General features: G+C 40.9%; 1 protein-coding gene across 5 annotated transcripts in view; it reads left to right on the top strand.

The window, feature by feature from the left end:
• RIC3 (RIC3 acetylcholine receptor chaperone) overlaps positions 1–26,997 on the top strand; it is a 57,274-nt gene that overhangs the window by 6,273 nt on the left and 24,004 nt on the right. For all 5 annotated transcript variants that reach the window (XM_027579003.2, XM_027579004.2, XM_027579002.2 and 2 more), the window contains exons 2-4: positions 21,617–21,846; positions 23,130–23,205; positions 25,450–25,543. In XM_027579003.2, coding sequence (XP_027434804.1) covers positions 21,617–21,846; positions 23,130–23,205; positions 25,450–25,543 — 400 coding nt within the window. The remainder of the gene's footprint in view (positions 1–21,616; positions 21,847–23,129; positions 23,206–25,449; positions 25,544–26,997) is intronic.

Below are 26,997 nucleotides of genomic sequence, written 5' to 3'. Positions count from 1 at the left end.
CGACCCTGAGATCATGACCTGAGCCAAAATCAAGAGTTGGACCTTTAACCGACTAGCCACCCAGGCGCCACTTAAGAGCCATTTTTAAATAGAATTGAAAGGTGATGGGGAGGGAGGCATCTTGGATTAGTCTCAAGTTATTAGCTTAGGTGAATAGACAGATGGTGATGCCCCTCACCAAAATAGGAATGGAGGAAAATAGATGAAAGGGAAAGATGGTGAGTTCAGGAATTTGAAGACTAGCATCACGTCCCCTTTTTCAGTCTTTTTTCCTATGTTGACATCTGTAGGAGTTCATCCATTCCTCATATGACCTAGTTCAAGTATCTCAAAACAGCCTCTCTAGAAGGCAAATAGCAAGTGGAAGCCTGTTAGCTCATGGAAGAGCAAACCTGTTGCCTCCCCCCACCCCCACCCTCCTTTTAAAAACTCTCTACTTCTTTTAATGCATCCTGAGGATTGCTTTAGATTTTTGGCATTCTACTTGCTGACCTTGTTGGTATAGTAGAATGCTAAGCTGCTTTTTTTTTTTTTTTTTTTTTGATGCTCATCTAGGTTTTGTCCATTTTGTGCTGTTCACTTTGTTTTGGAACATAGGTGGGCAGGGTTAGCAGTCAGTCTTGATTTCTGCACTTGGTCTTTCTGTCACAGTTGCAGACACACCAGGAGGCAGGGCTTTTTCCTTTTGTGGCCAGTGAAAAGGCTTGGCTGCTGGAACTGCAGGGGCACCGGTGTGTGGGGTTAGCTTTCACTCTCCCCAGCACAAGATTCCCTTTGGAGTGGCGCTGGTCCTTGCTGGGTGGTTTGCAGGGTATGGTGGGGCAGGAGCCGCTTTGGAGAGATGCCTGCCAGGCTGTGCAGGGGAAGGTGAGACTGCACACATGGTAGTAGTAAAATAGGTGGAGAGTGTTCGTGCTGGTTTTTCCAAGTGTCTGGCTATCTAGGCTTGGGGAGGGGAAAGAAATGGCGCTTGCCAGCACTTTTGTTGTTGAACTCTCCTGAAGATACCTGTGCCTCCAGCATGTACTTTTTTTTTTTTTTTTAAAGATTTTATTTATTTGACAGAGACACAGAGAGGGAACACAAGCAGGGGGAGTGGGAGAGGGAGAAGCAGGCTTCCCACCCAGCAGGGAGCCCAATGTGGGGCTCGATCCCAGGACCCTGGGATAATGAGCTGAGCCGAAGGCAGCCGCCCAGGCGCCCCTCCAGCACATGTTCTGAGAGAAGTAAATACATCTCTGTCATGTGTGCCTCAGGCACTTTTCAAACTGTTGTTTCTATGCTGTGTTTAGAGCCAAGTTATTTATCATGCTTTAAGGCAAAGACTCAGTTTCCTATCTCCCTTTGGCTTTCCTGGAGTTAAGCTGGTTGATTTTTAAAGTACCCAGAGTTAAACCCCACTGATTTTAAAAGCTAAGTTAAGCTCCACTGATTTTTTTTTTTTTTCCCCAAAGCAAGATGTTAATGGGGACTCATCTTCCCAGCGTGGGTCCCCAGAGCCTCGGGTGGGCTCTGATCCTCTAACTTCTCCATGCTTGTGGCATCCTTCGCATTTGTGGTTAGTCTTACCTGGGTTTGTCCCCAGTCTCAGCTCTGCTCCTCTGTCCTTTTTCGATGTGGCCTTCCTCCTCGATTCTCCCTAGGATGAAATGTGGGAGCACTGTTCTGCCAGCCTTCGGGTCATTCTCAGAGTCAGTGGCACAGATACAGCCGCTATCTCTGAGTGTGTCCGCGACTTAAGCTCAGGACCCTCCTTCTCTGCCGTCTGCCTCACAATCTCCTGAAGAATCCTTTTATTTTTTTTAAAGATTTTATTTATTCATTTGAGACACAGATAGAAAGCATGAGTAGGGAGAAGCAGGCTCCTCGCTGAGCCAGGAGCCCGATGTGGGGCTCGATCCCAGGACCCTGGGATCATGACCTGAGCCAAAGGCAGACGCTTAACCATGTGAGCCACCCAGGCGCCCCCTGAAGAATCCTTTTTAGAATCTAGTCTAAGCTACAGTGTGCTCACTTCTCTATGGGTGAAAAGTCCACCATCCACCTTTTGCAAACTGGAACAATAATCACCTACTCCCTTCTTTAAAATTTTCTCAATATAATTTCTTTAAATTTTCTTTTAGCTTAAGGACTTTTCTTGCAGGTTTTTTAGTGGTAGAAATTGCTTAGTGGACGAACTTATTCTCCTCACCCATCTGGGACTTTATTTTTGTCTTTAGGATTGCTGATTCTCTTTCATTTAACCCAAAGTTTAGTCCCTTTGATAGAGAATATGGAAGCAAAATAGAAGTTCAGAAGTTCTGCTTCCTCAGAATTACATTTTATCATCAGGTAAATTGCCTTTTTTGCTCTAAAAATACTCCGTTTGCTTTGGCTAGCCTTTTTATAAATCTTATTTTGGACCTTGGCCTCCTGGGGTTCTTCCAAGTCTTGCCACTCTTTCACTTATGTGTCTCTTTGTTCATCTTTTCTCTGTTCTTTTAGAAGAACTACCTGTACATCTTTTTTTTTTTTTTTTTTTTTTTTGCCCCCTCTGGCTTTCCTATCTGTTTGACAATTTTTGAAATGCTCAAGCAGCAATGCATTTTAAGAGCTTTCCTCTTAGGGACACCTGGGTGGCTCAGTCGTTAAGCGTCTGCCTTCGGTTCAGGTCATGATCCCACTCCCGCTGCTTGTGTTCCCTCTCTCACTGTCTGTCTCTGTCAAATAAATAAAATCTTAAAAAAAAAAAGAAAGAAAAAGCTTTCCTCTTAGAAAGGGTCTCATGCCATGGGGCTGTTTGTTTTCAGAACTTAGTTCTGCCTTCCTAGGACCTGGGCCACATGACCCCTACTTTGCTGCCACAAATACTGAGTTGGCATGGTCCCTTTCTCCTACAGTTCTCTTTTCGTTTCACTGACCAATTTCTTCTTCGGCCAAAGTAGCAGTTCCCCTCCTCTCACCTTCTGCACCTGTTTAACACGAAAGCCTCAACATGCAAGGTCAGGAGTTTGTCAGCTGTTCCAAGGTCAGCACACTGAGACTTCGGACAGGTGCCAGAGTAGTTGAAGCCCTCCAAGATGACAGTATGCTGCTTCTGTGCTAGAGTCAGCTTCAGGAGAGTCCTGCTCACCACCTCCATAGCTGGATCGTGGAGTGCTCCCACGATAATGTCCTATCTGGCATCTCTCCTCCTGATCCTGCCTGCCCATGTTTTCCAGTGAGGGACTCACTTTGAGTACTTACAAGTAGGTTTCCTTACCAGTACCTCCCTAGTGGCCCTGTTCCTCTGAAATAGCTCAGACTCTTTTAAGTCACCATGTTTTCCTCAGGTGAGTTCTGCCCACTGGGTCTAGAACTATCTAAGATGTGGAAATATGTACACATGTATGTATAGTTATGTGTCCATATATGTATATATACATGCATATATAATACATATACATATTTATCTTAAGTTAGCTCTTTGTTTTGGTATATAAGTACTTGAGGATGAATGTATTTTGGTCCCTTACCTTTTCTTTTCTCCTAATGAAACCTCAGTATCTGCTCTGAAAGAGTGTCAGAGAAGGGAAGAGACAGTTTGAGAGCCTGTGAATACATGTAAATTAGGCACTTTTTCAAGTTCAGAAACTTCTAGGGGAATGAGTGTGGAGCAGAGTTGTGGGTAAGGAGCACCTCTTACCAGTCACCCTGGCTGCCATTTTCTATACTCAAAACTAAAAACCACTCAGGATAATGTAGTAATAAATTATTTTTAGTCCTGAGAATAACTGCGCTGTGTCTTGAGATTCCAGTAAAGGCCAGCAGGTCCAGTATAGTCATCCAGATCAATTCAGCAGAGTGTACAGCATGCAAGACCCAGAGCATACCCTAGACTTTTATTCAAGAAGTTCATAATTCGTCCGTCAGCCACAGAGCACAAGGAATGCCTGTAGTTAAAGAAGTTGGATTTATTACTTTTAGCAAGGGAGAATGCACACCATGGGGAAGCTTGCAACATCACAGTAAGATTGTTAGAAAAACTTTATTATAGGATGTGGGCATGTGTTAGGTGATTTTTGAAGAAGGTTTAAGGATGTGGGGCTTTGCTCTGGATTGGATGCCATCAGGAAGTGAGGCAAATTCCGTGGCTGGATGGCTGGATATCTTAATAGAGTTTATCTAAAGGGGGAACAGACTAGAGAAGGGCTGAAGCTGTAATTAATGAAGAAGCAGCAGTCCCTCATTATCCAGGAATAGGAGCTTTTTGATATTTTTTAGCTTGGACAGTATTCATGTTTTGTCTGTGTTCAGGAAGATTACAAAGTGGTCTTACTCTTTCATCTTGATCCACGGTGGTCACAGAATGGCCTTGTTTAATGTTGATGTTCTGAAATTCCTGACGTTTAACAGGAGAACACCAAGACCTAACTGTGAGTGTGAAGCCAGCTCATACCAACACCAAGGCCTAGCTGATAGTACCAGGCCAGCTTCTGGATGTCAGAGGCATCTTCTCTGGTGCTCTGATAGGATTTATAAGTTTTAGTCAGCACTGAATAAAACTGGGTAGAAATAGTACTTAGAGGAAGGTTTTATCTATTTCTGTTTCTTAGTCCATTCAAGGAGAGGCTGTAAGGCACCTAAATAAACTTTTGAATAAGGCCAGTTGTGATAAGTGCAATCAAAGAGGATCAAGCAGTGTGTTCTAAGTGCATGGGGATGAGATGAGAAAAAGCATTGGGGATGTTGGCAGTATTTGGCCTGGGCCCTGAAGGATAAGCTAGATTTAGACATGTGGAGTTGGAGAGAAAAGCAAAATCACTGGAGTCAGCAAAAAGCAAAGGCTTAGAGGTAAGAATCACAAGGCAGGCTCAAAGCATGGTGAGAAGTCTAGTTAGGCTGAATCAGGAGTATGTAATGGGAAAGAAATATGAAGAGGTACTTTTGGACTAGATTATAGAATTCAGTTGTTTAGAAATTCAGTTTGTAGGGAAGGCAAAACCAGAATTTGTTAAATACCCACTGTGCATGCAGGGTGCATTGTATATGATATTTAATCTGTAATCTTTTTTAAGATTTTATTTGACAGAAAGCGAGAGTGCATGTGCATGCACAGGTGAGCACAAGCAGGGGGAGCAGCAGGCAGAGGGAGAGGGAGAAGGAGAAGCAGGCTCCCCACTGAGCAAGGAGCCTGATGTGGGGTCGATCCCAGGACCCTGGGATCATGACCTGAGCTGAAGGCAGACATTTAACCACTGAGCCACTCAGGTGCCCCTAATCTGTAATCCTTGTAACAACCCTGAACAATCTGTGTAACAACCCCAATTATATCCATTTTACAGATGATGAAAATGAGCTCTAGAAAGGCTCATTTGAGGGCATCTGGGTGGATCAGTCCATTAAGCATCTGTCTTTGGCTCAGGTCGTGATCCTGGGGTCCTGGGATCGAGCCCCTCATCGGGCTCCCTGCTCAGCGGAGAGTCTGCTTCTCCCTTACCCCTTTCCCTGCTCGTGCTCGCTCGCTCGCTCTCAAATAAATAAAATCTTAAAAAAAAAAAAAAGGTTTATTTAAACTCCACTTAAATAGTTGGAGGCCTAGCCAGTATCTTAACTAATAACTCTGAAAAGATAGTACTGATTTTACTCTTTACTGACTGTGTAACAGTCTTGTGTTGAAACCACTGAAAGCTTTTGATGGGAGAAAATGGCAAGACCCGTTAGAATTATGCTTTAGGCAGGTGACTCCTAACAAAACAGTAATAATTAACATGCGTAGGGTATACGGACTAGGCCCTGTGCTGAGCAATTTAGACACACAAGTATCTCTTAATAGAATATAGCGTAATTTGGGAGTGGGGAAGTTGGTAAAAGATGGAAAAAAAGATATGGTTAAATTAGCAGAAAACATCAAAGCAGTGGTGGGCAGAGCACAGCTTTAGGTAGGAGAGGAATGTAACAAGATGAGGGACCCCTGGAGGAGACTGATGAGGAGCAGTCAGCTGTGGTCCCAGGCTCCACTTTAAGTAAAGCCGAATTAAATTTGGCCTCTAGAATTTCCTCATTATTTAGGGAGAAGCTTACATATCTTAAGGAATTGGCCCATAAGGATCTTTCTTAAACTGCAGTAATCAAATATAAACACATCCAGTTATTTATTGATTTATTTGTCTTAAGAATGAAATGTTGCAGATGGTTTAATGCTGCTTTCAGAAAGCTCTTCTGTTAACAGTGTTAGAGTTTTTGTTTTTAGCAAAAAGGATGGTTATTAACAAGGGAAAGTAGAACTTCACTCTGTAAAATCCATTAAGTTTGTAGTCAAGCTTAAATGATATGCTAAGTGAAATTTTAATAATTAAATAAACCTAAATATGGGGAAAGCTTTCAATAAACAATTAGGATTTAGTCAAGTCCCATTTTAGAGAATACTTAAGTGCATACAGAGATAGTGAACACAGCTGTTTTCTATTTTGAAAAGTGCAGTTTTAATGTTCTAATATCTTTAATATCCTGGTCTCTTGAGCTGTTTTTTTTTTTTTAATTTTTAATGTATTGGAGAGAGAGAGGGTGGGGTGGGGTGGGGGAGGAGCAGAGGGAGAGGGAGAAGCAGGCTCACGGCTGAGCAGGGAGCCTGACTTGGGGCTCAATCCCAGGACTCCAGGATCATGACCTGAGCCGAAGACAGATGCTTAACTGACTGAGCCACCCAGGCGTCCTTCTTGAGCTGTTTTTTTAAGCAAAATTTTTTAAAAACCACAAATCCTCTTTGTAATGTAGCTTTTATAAAGTAGAACATTTATAATAGTGAAAAATAGAAAATAACCTAAGTATTCATCAGCTCAGGAGGAGGTGAATAAATTGTGATAATGGACATACTAGGAGATGCTATATGGCAGTTCGAGTGAATGAACTGGACCTACATATATCAAATCAACATGGTGCATTTGTAGGCCAAAATATTAATCCCCACCCAGAAAAAGAGCAGAAAAGGGAAGTTGCAGAAGAATGAGTACAGTATGATATAATATAAAGGGTTTTTTTAATTGTAAAATATACATAACAAATTTATCATTTTAACCAGTACATGTACAGTTCAGTGGCAGTAAGTATGTTCATATTGCTATATGACTGTCACTACTGTCCATTCATAATATAAAGTTTTAAAACTCAAGACAATATTGTATGTAGTTTATGAATATATACTTAAAGTATAAAGTGCACATTCTGAGAGTACACAAGTCTTCCAGTTACATCTATGTGGTAGGCAGGTATACAAGTGCTCACACATTATCATTTATACTTTTTTGTACACTTGAGATGTCTAGTTAAAAATTTCTTTTTTAAAAAATTATTTCCAAATGTTTTATAGCCACTGAATTTCTAAACATCCTGGGTTCAGTTCTAAGAAATAAAGTACCAAGATCCAAGAGATGAAGTTGTTCCCTGTTGAAGACAGTTAACTTTATGGAAAAAAAAATCTCTTCCAAATTGAGCATTCTGACCCTAGCCCACCATCTCAAGAATTTTCTTGGTCACAGGTGGCAGAGGTTATAGGTCTTAAGCCTAAAGGTCTGAGAGAATGACTCTGTTTTTTGGTTGTTTACTTTTTTAATAAACAAAAACCCACAGGAGAGCAGGTTTTGGAAGGTGAAAATGAGTTTCATTTTTAGGTTTGACATGATAGTCCGACTAAAAGGACGTATATACTAATGGAATTTAGAGTAAGAGATGGGAGCTTGAGGGGGAAAGGTCAGAACTAGAGTTACACATTTTGGAACTTATAATGGATCCATAAGAATGAGTTTGTCAATGGAAAAAGGATAAAGAAAAACATGTTGAGACAAAGCTCTCAGAGGATTAAAGAAGAACCTGTGCATGAGACTGCAAAAGAATAGGTTGAAAGATCAGTTGGTTGGAAAAGAAGAACCCAGGAGAGTGGTGTGCCATTGAGATTAAGGCAAGAAAGTTTGACAGGGATTTATTCAGATTAATCCTATATTTATTGAATGAGTAGTATGTGATGATCATTTTCTTGTGTTGCAGTTAAGTCTTAAGAGTGAGACCTGAGGGGAAAATCTATTGGATTTGATGGTTAAGGCACAGTTGCCTTGTTGCTGGAACTATATAGCTCATCTGTAAACTCTTTATTTTTTTTCTTTACATTTTTTATTGTTATGTTAATCACCATAAATTACATCATTAGTTCTTGATGTAGTGTTCCATGATTCATTGTTTGTGTATAACACCTGGTGCTCCACGCAGAACGTGCCCTCTTTAATACCCATCACCAAGCTAACCCATTCCCCCCACCCCCTCCCCTCTAGAACCCTCAGTTTGTTTTTCAGAGTCCATCATCTTTCATGGGTTCGTCTCCCCCTCCGATTTACCCCCCTTCATTCTTCCCCTCCTGCTATCTTTTTTTTTTTCTTAACATATATTTCATTATTTGTTTCAGAGGTACCGATCTGTGATTCAACAGTCTTGCACAATTCACAGTGCTCACCATAGCACATACCCTCCCCAATGTCTATCACCCAGCCACCCCGTCCCTCCCACCCCACCCCCACTCCAACAACCCTCAGTTTGTTTCCTGAGATTAAGAATTCCTCATATCAGTGAGGTCATATGATACATGTCTTTCTGATTGACTTATTTCACTCAGCATTAACACCCTCCAGTTCCATCCATGTCGTTGCAAATGGCAAGATCTCATTCCTTTTGATGGCTGCATAATATTCCATTGTATATAGATACCACATCTTCTCTATCCATTCATCTGTTGATGGACATCTTGGCTCTTTCCACAGTTTGGTTATTGTGGACATTGCTGCTATAAATATTGGAGTGCACGTACCCCTTCGGATCCCTACGTTTGTATCTCTGGGGTAAATACCCAGTAGTGCAATTGCTGGATCGTATGGTAGCTCTATTTTCTTTTTTCTTTTTTTTTTTTTCTTTTTTTTTTTAAAGATTTTATTTATTTGACAGACAGCGAGAGCAGGAACACAAGCAGGGGGAGTGGGAGAGGGAGAAGCAGGCCTCCCGCGGAGCAGGGAGCCCTATGTGGGACTCAATCCCAGGACCCTGAGACCATGACCTGAGCCGAAGGCAGATGCTTAACGACTGAGCCACCCAGGCACACATGGTAGCTCTATTTTCAACTTTTTGAGGAACCTCCATACTGTTTTCCAGAGTGGTTGTACCAGCTTGCATTCCCACCAACAGTGTAGGAGGGTTCCCCTTTCTCCACATCCCTGCCAACATCTGTCATTTCCTGACTTGTTAATTTTAGCCATTCTGACTGGTGTGAGGTGGTATCTCATTGAGGTTTTGATTTGGATTTCCCTGATGCCGAGCAATGTTGAGCACGTTTTCATGTGTCTGTTGGCCATTTGGATGTCTTCTTTGGAAACATGTCTGTTCATGTCTTCTGCCCATTTCTTGATTGGATTATTTGTTCTTTGGGTGTTGAGTTTGATAAGTTCTTTTTAGATTTTGGATGCTAGCCCTTTATCTGATATGTCATTTGCAAATACCTTCTCCCATTTTGTCGGTTGTCTTTTGGTTTTGTTGACTTTTCTTTTTTTGCTGTGCAAAAGCTTTTTATCTTGATGAAATCCCAATAGTTCATTTTTGCCCTTGCTTCCCTTGCCTTTGGCAATGTTTCTAGGAAGAAGTTGCTGCGGCTGAGGTGGAAGAGGTTGCTGCCTGTGTTCTCCTTTAGGATTTTGATGGACTCCTGTCTCACATCTAGGTGTTTCAACCATTTTGAGTCTATTTTTGTGTGTGGTGTAAGGAAATGGTCCAGTTTCATTCTTCTGCATGTGGCTGTCCAATTTTCCCAACACCATTTGTTGAAGAGACTGTCTTTTTGCCATTGGACATTCTTTCCTGCTTTGTCAAAGATGAGTTGACCATAAAGTTGAGGGTCCATTTCTGGACTCTATTCTGTTCCATTGCTCCATGTGTGTTTTTGTGCCAGTACCATACTGTCTTGATGATGACAGCTTTGTCATAGAGCTGGAAGTCTGGAATTGTGATGCCGCCAGCTTTGCTTTGCTTTTTCAACATTCTTATGGCTATTCGGGGTCTTTTCTGGTTCCATACAAATTTTAGGATTATTCCATTTCTTTGAAAAAAGTGGATGGTATTTTGATGGGGATTGCATTGAATGTGTAGATTGCTCTAGGTAGCATTGCCATCTTCACAATATTTGTTCTTCCAATCCATGAGCATGAACGTTTTTCCATTTCTTTGTGTCTTCCTCAGTTTCTTTCATGAGTATTTTATAGTTTTCTGAGTACAGATCTTTTGCCTCTTTGGTTAGATTTATTCCTAGGTATCTTATGGTTTTGGGTGCAATTGTAAATGGGATCGACTCCTTAATTTGTCTCTCTTCTGTCTTGTTGTTGGTGTATAGGAATGCCACTGATTTCTGTGCATTGATTTTATATCCTGCCACTTTATTGAATTCCTGTATGAGTTCTAGCAGTTTTGGGGTGGAGTCTTTTGGGTTTTCCACATAAAGTATCATATCATCTGCAGAGAGTGAGAGTTTGACTTCCTCTTTGCCAATTTGGATGCCTTTGATTTCTTTTTGTTGTCTGATTGCTGTGGCTAGGACTTCTAATACTATGTTGAATAGCAGTGGTGATAGTGGACGTCCCTGCCGCGTTCCTGACCTTAGGGGGAAAGCTCTCAGTTTTTCCCCATTGAGAATGATATTTGCTATAGGTTTTTCATAAATGGCTTTTATGATATTGAGTTATGTACCCTCTGTCCCTATACTCTGAAGAGTTTTGATCAAGAAAGGATGCTGTACTTTGTCAAATGCTTTTTCTGCATCTATTGAGAGGATCATATGATTCTTGTTCTTTCTTTTGTTACTGTATTGTATCACATTGATTTGTGGATGTTGAACCAACCTTGCAGCCCAGGGATAAATCCCACTTGGTCGTGGTGAATAATCCTTTTAATGTACTGTTGGATCCTACTGGCTTGTATTTTGGTGAGAATTTTTGCATCCATGTTCATCAAGGATATTGGTCTGTAATTCTTTTTGATGGGGTCTTTGTCTGGTTTTGGGATCAAGGTAATGGTGGCCTCATAAAATGAGTTTGGAAGTTTTCCTTCCATTTCTTTCTTTTTCTTTTTTTTTTTTTTTTTTTTTTGGAACAGTTTCAGAAGAATAGGTATTAATTCTTCTTGAAATGTTTGGTAGACTTCCCCTGGGAAGCCATCTGGCCCTGGGCTTTTGTTTGTTGGGAGATTTTTGATGACTGCTTCAATTTCCTTAGTGGTTATAGGTCTGTTCAGGTTTTCTGTTTCTTCCTGGTTCAATTTTGGTAGTTGATACAGCTCTAGGAATGCATCCATTTCTTCCAGGTTATCTAATTTGCTGGCATAGAGTTGCTCATAATATGTTCTTATAATTGTTTGTATTTCTTTGGTGTTGGTTGTGATCTCTCTTCTTTCATTCCTGATTTTGTTGATTTGGGTCATTTTTCTTTTCTTTTTGATAAGTCTGGCCAGGGGTTTATCAATCTTGTTAATTCTTTCAAAGAACCAGCTCCTAGTTTCGTTGATCTGTTCTACTGTTCTTTTGGTTTCTATTTCATTGATTTCTGCTCTGATCTTCATTATTTCTCTTCTCCTGCTGGGTTTAGGCTTTATTTGCTGTTCTTTCTCCAGCTCCTTTAGGTGTAGGGTTAGGCTGTATATTTGAGACCTTTCTTGTTTCTTGAGAAAGGCTTGTATTGCTATATACTTTCCTCTTAGGACTGCCTTTGCTGTATCCCAAAGATTTTGAACAGTTGTTTTCATTTTCATTGGTTTCCATGAATTTTTTAAATTCTTCTTTAATTTCCTGGTTGATCCATTCATTCTTTAGTAGGATGCTCTTTAGCCTCCATGTATTTGAGTTCTTTCCGACTTTCCCCGTGTGATTGAGTTCTAGTTTCAAAGCATTGTGGTCTGAAAATATGCAGGGAATGATCCCAATCTTTTGATACCAGTTGAGACCTGATTTGTGACCTAGGATGTGATCAATTCTGGAGAATGTTCCATGGGCACTAGAGAAGAATGTGTATTCTGTTGCTTTGGGATGGAATGTTCTGAATATGTCTGTGAAGTCCATTTGGTCCAGTGTTTCATTTAAAGTCTTTATTTCCTTGTTGATCTTCTGCTTAGATGATCTGCCCATTTCAGTGAGGGGGGTGTTAAAGTCCCCCACTATTATTGTATTGTTGTCGATGTGTTTCTTTGCTTTTGTTATTAATTGCCTTATATAATTGGCTGCTCCCATGTTAGGGGCATAGATATTTACAATTGTTAGATCTTCTTGTTGGATAGACCCTTTAAGTAGGATATAGTGTCCTTCCTCATCTCTTATTACAGTCTTTGTTTTAAAATCTAATTTGTCTGATAGAAGGATTGCCACCCCAGCTTTCTTTTGGTGTCCATTAGCATGGTAAATGGTTTTCCACCCCCTCACTTTCAATCTGGGGGTGTCTTTGGGTCTAAACTGAGTCTCTTGCAGACAGCATATCGATGGGTCTTGTTTTTTAATCCGGTCTGATAGCCTGTGTCTTTTGATTGGGGCATTTAGCCCATTTACATTCAGGGTAACTATTGAAAGATATGAATTTAGTGCCATTGTATTGCCTGTAAGGTGACTGTTATTGTATATTGTCTGTGTTCCTTTCTGGTCTATGCTGCTTTTAGGCTCTCTCTTTGCTTCAAGGACCCCTTTCAATATTTCTTGTAGGGCTGGTTTCGTGTTTGCAAATTCCTTTAGTTTTTGTTTGTCCTGGAAGCTTTTTATCTCTTCTTCAATTTTCAATGAGAGCCTAGCTGGATATAGTATTCTTGGCTGCATATTTTTCTCGTTTAGTGCCCTGAAGATATCATGCCAGTCCTTTCTGGCCTGCCAGGTCTCTGGATAGGTCTGTTGCCAATCTAATGTTTCTACAATTATAGGTTACGTATCTCTTTTCCCGAGCTGCTTTCAGGATTTTCTCTTTGTCTCTGAGACTTGTAAGTTTTACTATTAGATGTCGGGGTGTTGATCTATTTTTATTGATTTTGAGAGGGGTTCTCTGTGCCTCCTGGATTTTGATGCCTGTTTCCTTCTCCACATTAGGGAACTTCTCCGCTATAATTTGCTCCAATATACCTTCTGCCCCTCTCTTTCTTCTTCTTCTGGGATCCCAATTATTCTAATGTTGTTTCGTCTTATGGTATCTCTTATCTCTTGAATTCTGCCCTCGTGATCCAGTAGTTGTTTATCTCTTTTCCTCAGCTTCTTTATTTTCCATCATTTGGTCTTCTATATCGCTGATTCTCTCTCCTGCCTCATTTATCCTAGCAGTTAGTGCCTCCATTTTTGATTGCATCTCATTAATAGCCTTTTTGATTTCGACTTGGTTAGATTTTAGTTCTTTTATTTCTCCAGAAAGGGATTCTCTAATAACTTCCATGCTTTCTTCAAGCCCAGCTAGTATCTTTAAAATCATGATTCTGAACTCTAGGTCCGACATCGTACTAATGTCTGTATTGAGTAGGTCCCTGGCAGACGGTACTACCTCTTGTTCTTTTTGTTGAGGTGATTTTTTCCGTCTTGTCATTTTGTCCAGAGGAGAATAGATGAATGAGAGAACAAAATGCTAACAGGGTACCAACGTCCCCAGAAAATATACTCTAAACAAATCAGAAAAGACCTGAAACCAGGGGAAAAGAAAGGGAAAGAAAGAAAAAAGAGAAAAAGAAAATAAAAACAAAGAAAAACAGAACAAAACAAAAAAACAATATGATCAGATATGATCAGGCTGGTGCATAGATCAGTGCCACGCACTAGATTTTGGGTGTATTTTAGTCTGTTAGAAGAAAGTTCCTCCCAAAATTTTAAAGAAAATACATACATACAGACATATGTACAAAAAAAAGGGTTGATACAATGGAGGGATGGAATATGCCTGTAAAGATGAAAATTATAAAAAATTTAATAAAAAGAATTGATAAGTTGTTTGAAAAAAGAAGAGGATTTAAAAAAAGAAAAAAGAGAGAATGTGATCAGGCAGGAGACTAGAACAAAGCCATACACTAGAGATTTAGGGTATATTTTGATCTGTTAGAAGAAACTGTATCTCAAAATTTTAAAGAGAACAACTTATATATGCCAAAAATAAAGGTAACTACTATGAAGGGATAGAATATGACTCTAAAAATGAAAAATAAAAATGTTTTTTAAAAAAGGGATTGATAAGATGTTGGTTGAAAAAGGAAAAAGAAAAATAAAAACAATTAAAAAAAATTAACTTTGAAAGACTAAAGAATCATGGGAAAAAAGCCATGAATTCTGTGTGTAGTATTCCCCTAGCGCTGGAGTTCTCCCGTTCTCCTGGATTGGTAAACTTGGTCTTGGCTTGCTGGCTGTTCTAGCTGATCTTCTGGGGGAGGGGCCTGTTGCTGTGGTTCCCAAATGTCTTTGCCGGAGGCGGAATTGTCCCACCCTTGTGGGTCAGGGCTAAGCAATCTGCTCGGGTTTGCTCTCTGGAGCTTTTGTTCCCTGAAAGCTTTCCGTACAGCGTTGGAGGATGACAGTGAAAATGGCGGCCTCCCAATCTCCACCTTGGAGGAGCCGAGAACTCAGGGCCCCACTCCTCAGTGCGCCCCAGAGAAAAGCAGTCAGTCACTCCCGTCTCCCCGGTCTCCGGCCGCACTCCGTGCTCACCCAGCCTGTGACCGAGCGTTTCTATCTCTGGCACCCGACCCCGTGTGGAGTCTCCAAACCCAGCAGATCCCTGCGGTGCGCTCCCACGCCGCTCCTCCCGGGGGAGGAAGGGGAGTCTCCCCGGCTCTGCCGCTTGTTGGGTCCCTGCTGGAGGAGCAGTGGCCCGACTGTGTCGCCTATCACAGTTTATGGCAACCCCGAGCTGAGAGCCCACACCTCGGCTCCCCTCTCTGCAGCCGGCTTCCCCGCTCCGATACCTGGGAGCTCTGCCGCACTCAGGCAGCCCCGGTCTTTCTGTGACCCCGAGGGTTCCACCCCCCGCTTAGCCACTGCAGTGACGTCTCTCAGTGGAGCCGACTTCTAAAAGGTCCGATTTTGTGCTCCGCGGCTCTATCACTTGCCAGAAACGGCCGCCGGAGGCCCCCTCCCCGCCGTCTATCCTCCGGAATATCGCCTCGGATTCACTTCTCTGCACGTCCTACCTTCCAGAAAGTGGTTGCTTTTCTGTTCATAGTTACTGCTATTCTTTTCTTCGATCTCCTGTTGAGTTCATAGGTATTCAGAATGGTTTGATCCCTATCTAGCTGAATTCCTGGGACCAGACTAAATCCAGGTCTCCTACTCCTTCGCCATCTTGCTCCTCCCCCCCGTAAACTTTTAATTTAAAGATAGGGACTGTTTTATTTATCATTTATTTTTTATTTTTTTATTAGGGTATGTTAAAGATTTATTTTAGGGAGAGAGAGCGCACACATGAGTGGGAGGGGCAGAGGAAGAAGGAGAGAGAATCTCAAGCCGACTCCGAGCTGAGCATGAAGCGGGATGAGGGCTCCATGCCCCTTACTCCGAGATCATGACTGAGCCAAAACCAAGAGTCAGACGCTTAAATGACTGCACCACCCAGGTGCCCCTGTTTTATTTATCATTTTAATCTGTGTCTGGCACACTTAAGTGTTCAGTAGTAAATTATGTGAAGTATTATACCAAATAGAAAATGCTGAGATTTCTCCTATGATAAAAACCTATTTTTACCACCTAGCCTATCTGTTCCATTGCTCTCCAGTTCCTTCTCTTACCTTTGAAAATAGTTTTCCTCCACTTTTCAGCCCTTCTTCCAGTCTATAAGCTTTTTATCAGTCACGTTTCCCTACTGTTTGAAACTCTACATTTTATTTCCTTTCTTCTGCCCATTACTCACTTATTAATTCAATATAAAGACTATTCTAACAGAGTTGTCCAGAGATGGCATGAGCTTCCTGGGGGCAATACTGAATTTCCTGTTTGATTGTATTCAGCAAAGTTAGATCTCCATTTAAGGAAGGTGAGGGTATTGAACTCATGTGGTTAGACTAGATGATTTTATTTTAAAAACTTGGAGATATAATTCACATACCAGGCAATTTATCTATTTAAAGTGTACAGTCAGTGGTTTTTAATATAGTCAGAGTTGTGCAACTATTACCACAATCAGTTTTAGAAATTTTTACCACCCCTCCCACATACACACAAAAAATTCCATACCCATTAGCAGTCACTCTCCTTTCTGCCTCCCCGCGCCCCCCACCCCCCCCCACCCCCCGGCCGCTGCCAGCCCTAAGCAACCACTAATCTACTTTCTGTCTCCATAGATTTGCCTGTTCTGGACACTTCATATTAATGGAATCATGTAATATATAGTCTTGCATGACTGGCGTTTTCTTTTTGTTTCTTTTCTCTTTTTTCTTAGCATAATGTTTGCAAAGTTCATCCATATTGTAGCATGTATCAGTACTTCATTCTTTTTTATGGCCAAATAATACTCCATTGCATGGGTATACCACATTGTATTTATCCATTTATTATCAGTTGATGGACTTTTTGGTAATTTTGAATAATGCTGCTGTGAACATATTTGTACAAGTTTTTGTGGGAACCTATTCTTCTTAGGTATATACCCAAGAGTAGAATTGCTGGGTCATATGGAAACTTTGTTTACCCTTTTGAAGAACTGCTAGGCTGTTTTTCAAACTGGCTACACTATTGTACATTCCCATCAGCAGAGTATGAGAGTTTGATTTTCTCCACATCCTTGCCAGTACTTTCTCTCTTTTTTTTATTATAGCATCCTAGCCAGTGTAATATAGTGTATCTCATTGTGGGTTTAATTTGCATTTCCTTGATGACTAGTGGTGTTGAAAATCTTTTCATGAGCTTATTGGCCATTTGTATATCTTCTTTGGAGAAATGTCTATTAAGAGCCTTTGACCTTTTTTAGTTGGGTTATTTATCTTTTTATTGTTGAGTGGAAGGAGTTCCTTATTTCGGATGCTAGAACCTTACCAGATGTATGATTTACAAATATTTGCTCCCATTCAGTATGTTGTCTTAACTGTCTTGATGGTATCTTTTTTTTTTTTTTTGAGATTTTATTTATTTGACAGAGAGAGCAAGAGCCAGGAACACAAGCAGGGGGAGTGGGAGAGGGAGAAGCAGGCTTCCCGCTGAGCAGGGAGCCCGATATGGGGCTCGATCCCAGGACTCTGGGATCATGACCTGAGCTGAAGGCAGATGCTTAACGACTAAGCCACCCAGGTGCCCTGATGGTATCCTGTGCAGCCGAAAAGTTTTAAAATTTGAAGTCCAGTTTACCTATTCTTTCTTTCTTTGTGGTTTCGGTGTCCTATCTAAAACCATTGCCTAATCCAAGGTCACAAGGATTTATGTCTGTTTTCTTCTAAGAGTTGTATAATTTTCTTACATTTAGGTCGTTAATCAATTTTGAATTAATTTTTAAAAATAGTGTAGGTAGGGGTCCAACTTCATTCTTTTGCAGGTGGATATCTCGTTGTCTCCATACTAGTTGAAGGACTGGATGATTTTTTTTTTTTTTAAGCCACCTTCTGACTCTGAAGATTACATGATGCTTTGTAGTACATTAGTTTCTGTTATTGTCTAAATAGGTGGATAGTCAAGATTTCATAGGATGGCCATCCTTTTCTCAAGAATACATTGTATCTAAAAACAGGGATTGTCCTTAGTCTTATATCAGTTTCTTAAACTTCTCATTTGCTTTCAATTCTGCCCTTCTTTGATGATGATTTGTTTATTTATTTTTAGGATTCTGTTTTGCTTCTGGTCTTTGACAGCTCCATTTTCTTTTCTTCCTCTTTTTGCACAGAAGTACACCTATCCCACCAACACTTTTAATATGGGAATAGTTCGCTCACTTTATTTTTTAACTTTTTCATTTAGGTAGCTTAGAGTTTCTTCTCAAGCCTGACTGTAGCCTAATAAAAATTTCTCTGAATGTGCCACCAACACCTGGAACTTAGTGTGTGAAAAATGTGTACTTAGTCTTCCCCTTTCCATAAGCCCACCCAGTTTTTTCATTATCTTCTCTTAGTATATTAAACTCCTAACCTCGGAGTTTTCTGACCCTTTCCCTCATTAGTTCTATATTCTGTTCAATAGTAAATGCTGATCATTCCATGCTCAGAGCCCTTGGATCCTTATTGTTACAGCCAGCCCCTCAGGCCCTTACATTTTAGAGCTTAATTACTGCCTTCTTGTTGATTTCTCATACCCTAGTTTGTCTCTGCATTAGGCCCTATACTCAAATGCTAGATTTAATCCCTTTCAGGTACCCTTTTCATTAAGTCATTTCCCTGATCTTAGACCCAGAGTATCAAATTTATCTACCACAAGTTAGCATTTAAACCCTCCACCTCCACTTCCCTCTCCTTATCTCTTGTTACTTCCCTAAATGGGGCCAAACTAATTTGGTAATTAGCCTTCTTTATTCTTTATTCTTATTTCTTTTTCCTCATCTCTTTCTTGTTGCAGAGTTCTTCTTTCCTTCTGGCATGCCTTTGCTTCTTTATTCTATGTCTAGTTCCCTTCAATGATTGATCCCATTTGACTCCTTTTTCTTTTTCTCTCTTTGCATTCTTTTAATGCTTAGACGTTTAGTTTATCTAGTAATGTCCATGATACCCTGTCCTTTTTTGTTGGCGTTTGTTTTGAATATACTACTTTTTAAAAATCAGTGTGGGAACTCTTGTTTCTATTTTATTTATGGCTCGCTCCTAGAGTCCTGAACATAGTAGTTGTCCTATAAATCTTCCTGGCTGACAGACTATAGAAGTTTTGGGGCGAGAGGTGTAGTGTTTAGCATTGTCAGCATTTTTTAATTTTAGAAATGCAAAAAAATATTTTTGTGCCATTACCTGACTTTTATTTTTAATTTTCTTTTGTTTTATACCAAGTTTTGGAGACTGCGTTCTCAGTACAGTATAATGAAATTCAATAACGTATATTACTACAAATATTAAATCTAGTTTATTGAACACTAGCCATCTGATCTATCAGATTCTCCCAAGAGAAAGGTTAGCTTTTTGGATGCTGGCTAGGCATTTTTTTTTTTTTTTTTGACAGTGCATTATAGCCTTAAAGCCATTACTCACCATTTAATATATTAAGATCCTTGACAATTTAATAGCTACATAGCCACCACCCAGAATAAGGAGTGTTGACCTGGTTTTCTTCTGTCTGAAGCTCTACTTTTGTTGCTGTCCTCTTGAAAAGCACTTCTTCCCATAACTTCCGTGTCCTCCAAAGTCAGTATTGGGAGGGAAAGGAGGATTATCGGAGTGGAGCTGGCTGAGAGAGGGATACAAGATGGAGAGCAGCTCCCAAACCTAGTAGGGGCTGGCTGTCTTACCTCCCTGCCTGCCCGCCCACCTTCTTTCTTACCTGAGGAGCACCGTTGACTTAGAGATAGTCATCAGTGTATGGCACCTTACTAACATCATGAGTGCAAGTTTCTTGTTCTTTTCGCTTTAACCCTTTATCTTCAGTCCACATGCCCATTCCCTTTCCCATTCATATGTATCTATTGTGTTTATGTCCCTATACCTACATATTTGCTTGAAAGACCTGTAGTATAATTATGATGTCTTCAGCTTACATAATGGTATTTGCTTTTTACTCAGTGCCGTGCTTTTTAAGAGATTCATGTTGGTGTAGGTACATCTAAAGTGTGATTTCTAAAAGCTGTGTAGAATTCCATATTTCTATCCACTCCATTTTGATTTTTCCATTCTTCCAGTTACCAAAATCAAAGTTACTTCAAGTAGCTGCTACATTATCGTCGCAGCAAACCTTCTCACACAGTCTATAAAGTCTGGTCTATGTACAAATTACATTCTATTTGAGAATTTCTCTGAAATTTACCCACCAGAGTGGGATCACGGGCTCACACAGGACAGAGACATACTTAATGGCACTAAGATCTCCTAGCAGAGTGGCTGTGTCTGTTTACCCTCCTCCCAACATCTTTGCCAACCTTTGCTGTTATCCACCATTCTCATTTTTGCCCTTCTGATTGGTATGAACAATGCTATCTCATTATCTTAATTTGTATTTTACTCATTGCTTTTTCTTTGAATTTGATCATCTTTTCATTTACTTGCTAGTCATTTCAGCTTCTTTTTCTGTAGGTTCCCTACCCATAGCTTTTGACCATTTTCCTTTTGGGTTTCTTGTGATTTTCATATAAAATTGTAGGAATTCCTTGTCTATTCTAGACATTTAATCTGTCAATTTTGGATGTTGCAGGGGCTTTTCCTTGTCTGTCATCTATTATAGCTCTGTTTGTGGTATTCTTTATTGTACAGAAATCTGTAATTTTGTTGAAGTCAAGTCTAACAGTAGTTCTCTATATAGTTTGTATTTTTGGAGTCTGATTTATGAAGTCTTCCTTCTCTCTCATGTCTTCTGTTCTGCAGTGTTAACTCCAGTGGTTTTCCCCACAACCCTGTTTACATGGCCTTTTGAAGAGCGGTCTTTCCTTTCTTACCTGTGGCTCTCAGGAGGCTTGGCAGTTGGTGTTAATGTGTGACTGCCCCTGATGCAGGAAAAAATGCAAGACAATTGATGAACGCTTTCTCTAAGCCCTGTGCTTCTACTCACAGAACCCTGTGACCCTGTTTGTGCTACATGAATCCTGTCTGCCCAGCAAAAGCTGATGGGAAAGGGATGCATACTTCCCCAAGCAGAGTAATCAAAATCTTTCTCCAAGGAATTTGAAGTTGTGACTAGTCTCTGCTGGCGTCTTGAAGGACATGCAAACTGAAGGGTTTTGGGGTGCGCATCTTCCTCCATGTTCACAAAGAAGCTAGAGAAATGGTCTGCCAGAAGGGAGAATAAAGATCTGTGCAGAGAAGCACAGGAAAAAGCCTATGGCTCCATAGAGAGGGAGACAAAAGTAGACTGTGAGAGTAGCTGTCCTGGATCCTGATGGCTTTCCAGTTTCTGGTTCTTTTCTCTTCTGAGACCAGATTGCACTTTTCTGTAGTAGTTAGCGGTGGCTAACTGCTGTAACAGACTCCAAAGTGTATAATGGCCCTAACACAATAGAAGTTTATTTCTCACTCACATAAACAGGTCCAGATGGTTCTAAGTTGGTTGGGTGGCAACACTGGAGGACTCTGTGCCACAGTTATTCAGGAACCTAGATTGATGGAGGCTCTGCCATTTTCATCACATGACTTCAGAAGTCTCCCTAGGTCAGCATGAAGCCTGCAGATGGGAAATGAATGTGGAGTTTAATACATGGGAAGTTTTATAGACCAGGCCTTGATGATGCACATATCACTCCCATTCCTCTGGCTGGAACTCCATTGCATGGCTACATTTAACTGTATAGGAAGCTGAAAAGTGTTATCAAGCTGTGGACCTAGAAGGAAGAGAAAATGGGTTTGGTGAACAGCTAGAGATTGCCACATCATATTTATTATCTGTGTGATACCTCTGTATCCTTATAATCAAGTTCCTGTTTTTTTAACTTGTTTGAATTGACTTCTGTTATTTATGCCTCAGTGCGTGAGGTGTTTTCATAAGAGCTATACTTAAAAGAGTAGAAGAAATAAATACTAATTATTTTCTCAGGAAAGTTGGGTCGATTTCCACCTATGATGCATCATCACCAGCCACCCTCAGATGGCCAGACCCCCGGGGCTCGTTTCCAGAGGTCTCACCTTGCAGAGGCATTTGCAAAGGCCAAAGGATCAGGTGGAGGTACTGGAGGAGGAGGAGGTAGTGGAAGAGGCCTGATGGGACAGATTATTCCAATCTATGGTTTTGGGATTTTTTTATATATACTGTATATTCTATTTAAGGTAAGTGGAATCATCTTGATCATATCAATAAAATCTAGTGTCATAATAAAAATTGTTGGCATTAAAACTCTTTACAGTTCATAACCTTTATTCAAATCATCTTTAAATCTTGCCTCCTCTTTATGAGATACTTAGGATAACTGTTATCTCGGTTTTACAGAAGAGAAGATCTAATAGCTCAGAGCTTAAAGGGTTTGACCTAGAATTCACAACTAGAAATGCAGAATCAGGACTTGAGCCTTGGTCTTCTAGTTGTTAATGCAGTGAGCAATAAAGATCAAAGAAAGCCCCCTCCCACCCCAAGTTGTTTTTTTTTTTTTTTTTTTTTTTTTTTTTTTTTTTTACTGGATGTCTTTGCAAGCTGAAAAGGCCTAAAGATATTTTAAGGAAAACTTTATTATTAGGATTGGCACAGTGATTTCCAAGTAGCCACTGTGAGGCCCAATAATGACCATACCAACACAACTTTGCCCTCCTTTCTCACTCCAGGACTATGAGGTGCTGGTTTAACATCCACTGCAGTAATTCTGAAACAAAACTGCCAATCCTGGAAGTAAGCCTGATGTCTCCCTGCTCTGGGGAGATGTGGTTTGGGTCCTTTAAAAGCAGACTCCCAATTAAGTTCCACCTCTAGGCAGGCTTCATCAAGCTATGGGCCTAGACACCATGAAGTGGAGCAGAAGTCACGTTCTGCAGCCTTTTAGGAAATCTTAAATATTCACTGTGCCCTTCTAACCAGAGTAAGAAGCAAGTCCTTCTTGCCCAGAAACTCTGGGGGTGGGGCCTGAGTTGCATCTGTAAGAACAACTCTGGGGGCTGCACATCCCATTTGAGATGAGTGTGGGCAAAGCAGATGACCTGGCCTTGTGCCTTGATGGTTTTTTCACTTCTTGGGAACCTTTTTTTTTTTTTTTAAGATTTTATTTATTTGAAAGAGAGAGGGAGAGAGAAAGCAGGAGCAGAGGGAGAGGGAGAAGGAGACTCCCCGCTGAGCAGGGAGCCTGACGCCGGGCTTGATCCCAGGACCCTGAGATCATGACCTGAGCTGAAGGCAGACACTTAACTGACTGAGCCACACAGGAGCCCCTCTTGGGAACCTTCTATTGGTTCTTTCTCTCTCTCTCTCTTTTTTTTTTTTGAAATGTTTCTCTGATATATTTGATTTGACTTCTGACTTAATTTTTGTCTCCCAACCTTTTTTCTTTTTTCATTTAATATGAGGGTTTCTATGACTTTGAGGTTCTGAGCTGCTGTTGATGTGCTGTACCTCCTTCCATTCTCAGCTTTCAAAGGGGAAAACTGCTGCAGAGGATCGGAAATGCTATACTACCACAGCTGGAAACACCCACAGGAAAATTAGTAAGTGGCCCTTCTCAAAATTTTATTGAGTCAGACTGCCATAATACAGTCAGAGGGACAGTCTGTGGATAGGTCTTAAGCATTTCTGAAAAATTGCCCCAAGTTAATCTGATGCCATTTTTACCTAAGCTCTGGGAATTCTCAAGTTTCCAAATTGATGTTGGGCTTTTAAGAGAAAGAGAGTTACAAAAAGTACAAAACTGTCCATTTACATTTTTATATATTAGCAAGTTAATATTTCACATTTGGAGTGGGTTATTTCTCATTTCCAGACCTCAGAATATTTGTAGCAGATACCTTTTATTTCTTTTTTTTTTTTTTTAAGATTTTATTTATTTATTAGAGAATGAGAGATAGCACGAGAGGGAAGAGGGTCAGAGGGAGAACCAGACTCCCCACTGAGCAGGGAGCCCGATGCGGGACTCGATCCTGGACTCCAGGATCATGACCTGAGCCGAAGGCAGTCGCCCAACCAACTGAACCACCCAGGCGCCTGATACCTTTATTTCATAGAGAGGAAAACTAAGGAAGAGAGATCAAGTCCTTGCCAAAATCAGTTATTAGATCTAGGGACAGGGTTTAACACTTCTGACTCATGAAACATGGTCATCAAAGATTTATTGACCAAGTAGAATATTCTGTGCTCTCTGGGGAAATGAGATGTATATGGCATGGCTCTTCCCCCTAATAATTCATAGTCTGGGATGCAAAATAACTTGTGCAAAGTTTACTGTCTAGAAGGGGACTTGGGGAAAGCCTTATGGGAAACAGCATAGAGCTGGGTCCTGTCCGATAGACAGGATGGCTTGAGGAAGACACAGCCTGACATAGGATGGCTGTGGGAAAGAAGGCCTTGAGGAGTAGGTAGGTTAAGCCATGTTGTTGAAGGCCTTGGAGGCCAAACTTCCTTATCCTGTGGATAATGAAGCCTCATTAGAAGTTTTTAAAAGAGAGACAACAGCAAAATGAAGTGAGGCTGAGCCACTGCAGCGTCTGCCCTCGGCCATAACTGCTTTTTGGGTTTACTCCAGATTCTCTGTGGAAGTAGATACCCCAGTCACAGTCTGCATCCTTTTTAGAAATCTTAGATTCAAGAAATCCTTTAATAAAGCTCTTGTGTTCTTAATTGAGATAACGTCTAACCAACAGTGATGGTAAATGCATTGGTAAAATAATTTAAAAAATTTTTGGACTCTGTTGAAGAATAACAAATTCTGTATCCAGTCACATAATGCATTGAAAACAGAAGTAAATAAAATAAATTCCTAAGATCAGCTGTTTTCTAATGTAGCAGTTATATCTGCTGCTTATCCTTCAGTTTTGAATCATGCAGAAAATAAAAATAAGCATTTATGTGGCACAGTCCTCTAGACACTTTGCAGATGTTAACTGCATGCATAAGAATTTGTTCTAGAAGTATTAAAAGGCCTTTGAAATACTATATCTTACACTGGGGCTTCTAAATATATCTGGGTAGAAGGGTACTAATGTATGAAACAGAAAAACTGGATTATCTGCGTAATGAACAGCATTTTGTTTTCCTGCTGCCTTAAAGTTGATTTCATGTACTAATTGATCTATTTTTTCTACTCTACTTTTTAGGGTCTTAGTGTTAATGTCAGATCAATGTGATCTCTGTTGACCTTTGTTGAGAATACTGGGGGCCAAGGTTATACCACTTCACCCCAAATGACGAGGGTAGGAAACCTTGGGCAGGGAGGCTTCAGCCCTAATTCAAGACTTCCCCTATTGAAGAAGCATAGCATTGAAATCATGATCTTCCAGATATGTTTTCAGACTTCGGGTGCAGATGAACTATTGCTCATTTCAGGGTCTTAACTCCTTTTCTAAAGTACCTTGCAGGCTTGGTACTTTGACCCTCAAGCATCATTTGGACTAGAAAGGATAGGTTTATCTTCTTCATTTCTTCTTGGGTGACCATGTTGAGGTTTGTTTTGTTTTGTTTTTTTGCTCCTGGGTATTTTTCTTTAGTTGGTCCTGCTGTATTTCTGTGTGTAAGAGGAGTGATTTTTGCATTACTCCCTAAACATGTATCCTTTAGATCTCAGTGCCCACACCTTGGTACCCTTTGTGTCCTGATTGGACCAGCTGGAGAGACGCGGAGTCTCTTCTCTGAATCTCTGAACCAGCTGGGATGATTGTAGGGTGTCACAGCCACCCAGTTTTGGACAAGAGCTTTTGGAGTTGTGTATGATGGTTCTTAGATTGATGCTTGTTTTTCAGCCAATTTTGAGCTTGTTCAACTGCAAGAAAAACTGAAGGAGACAGAGGAAGCTATGGAAAAATTAATCAACAGAGTGGGACCTAATGGTGAGAGGTAGGTTTTCACATACCAGGACTCAGACTATTGCCCATTTAGAGAATCCATTCAGACCTTTGCTTTTCCTTGATTTCTGGACCACTTACTTTCATTGTATATAATTATCAACTTATTTGTCATTTGTACATTATTTCTAACCATCCATTTTCATACCATATGCTTTCAAGAGTCTCAGCTTTCAAGAGTCTTTGTTCAGTGTTGTGCACATTATTGTGAGGAGAGGTTCATGAGCAGTTCTGTGGGGTGAAATAACCAGGTTCTAATGAAGATGATTTCATAGCTGTCTAATAATCTGGTTTTACTTAAAATTATGCCTTTTTAAATCTGAGACAAAAAGAAGGCGAGTATGATCAGATCAGGCATTTGTATTTTGTGTTGACTATGCCAGAACAGGATTAGACATGTAAAGTGCGTGTCAGGAGTCACACTGGCCTTTTAGGATGCCCCACAGGGGAGACAGCCCCCTGCTACAGGGCTGGCTGAGGATCTGAAAAGGTAGCTTCAGAAGGTTGATGAAAGTGGGCAAAAAGAAAGAGAATATGGATGTGGGGAGGCCAGGGAGGAAAAGCCAGAATGTGAGATTGAGAACAAAAAGGGATTCAGTCTCCACTAGGCCTTATGATAAGGATGGAGGAAGAGCTGGAGGTGAGTGGCAAAATCCCAAGTGCTAAAGGCCCCTCCTGTGGCCCTGCGGGCTCCCCGTGGAGTCTGCCCCAGGAAACTGCTGCTCTACCGTGGCCTCTTCTGTCTGCCCTCTGGGTGGTGCGGGTGCCCCTTATCTTCTTCTTGGCTCCTTGGCTCCGGCCTTGTGCATCTTTGGCTAGATGAGGCAAGAGTGAACATCCTCAGATTGCAGCTCCTTGGCTTGGCTTTTTCTACAATGTCTACAGTGCTGCTGCAATGACATTTATGAGGCTGAGCCTTGCCTATCTGCGCCCAGGAGCCTTGACCTTCTTTTGGTCCAGAAAGCAGAGTGACGATCCAGACTGTTGGCTAGAGTGGTAGAGGAATGTGGACATATTTATACATGAATATATCTCTGTAAGTGTGTAATACAATTTGATACTTGTTGAGCACTTACTAAGAACCAAGCTCTGAGTGAAGTGCTTTATATACATTATCTAATGTAGGAGTATTTGTAGGAGTGTGACTAAACCAATTTGTACTATACTTTTTGATCTTTTCTGCCCTTACCCTCTACTACTCACAGTTTGGGTGGGGAACTACCGGCCTTTTATGGACCCTTGTCCCTCAAAAAGTATCTGTACCCTGGTTCTGGTCCATTTGAAGACCCATGCCACACCTGAGGGTCATGAAAACCATAGATGAAAATCTGTGGGCAGGGCCTCCCACCTGGGAGACTAAACCACTGGGCCTTGGAGTAAGAAGCCAGAGAAAGATATTTTCTCACTATTACTGCTGTTCACACTCCCTTAGCTCAAATCACATAG

The sequence above is a fragment of the Zalophus californianus genome, chromosome 11 (assembly GCF_009762305.2).
Source record: "Zalophus californianus isolate mZalCal1 chromosome 11, mZalCal1.pri.v2, whole genome shotgun sequence".
Classification (NCBI taxonomy): Eukaryota; Metazoa; Chordata; class Mammalia; order Carnivora; family Otariidae; genus Zalophus; species Zalophus californianus.
This window is presented reverse-complemented; position numbering and strand designations above follow the sequence as displayed.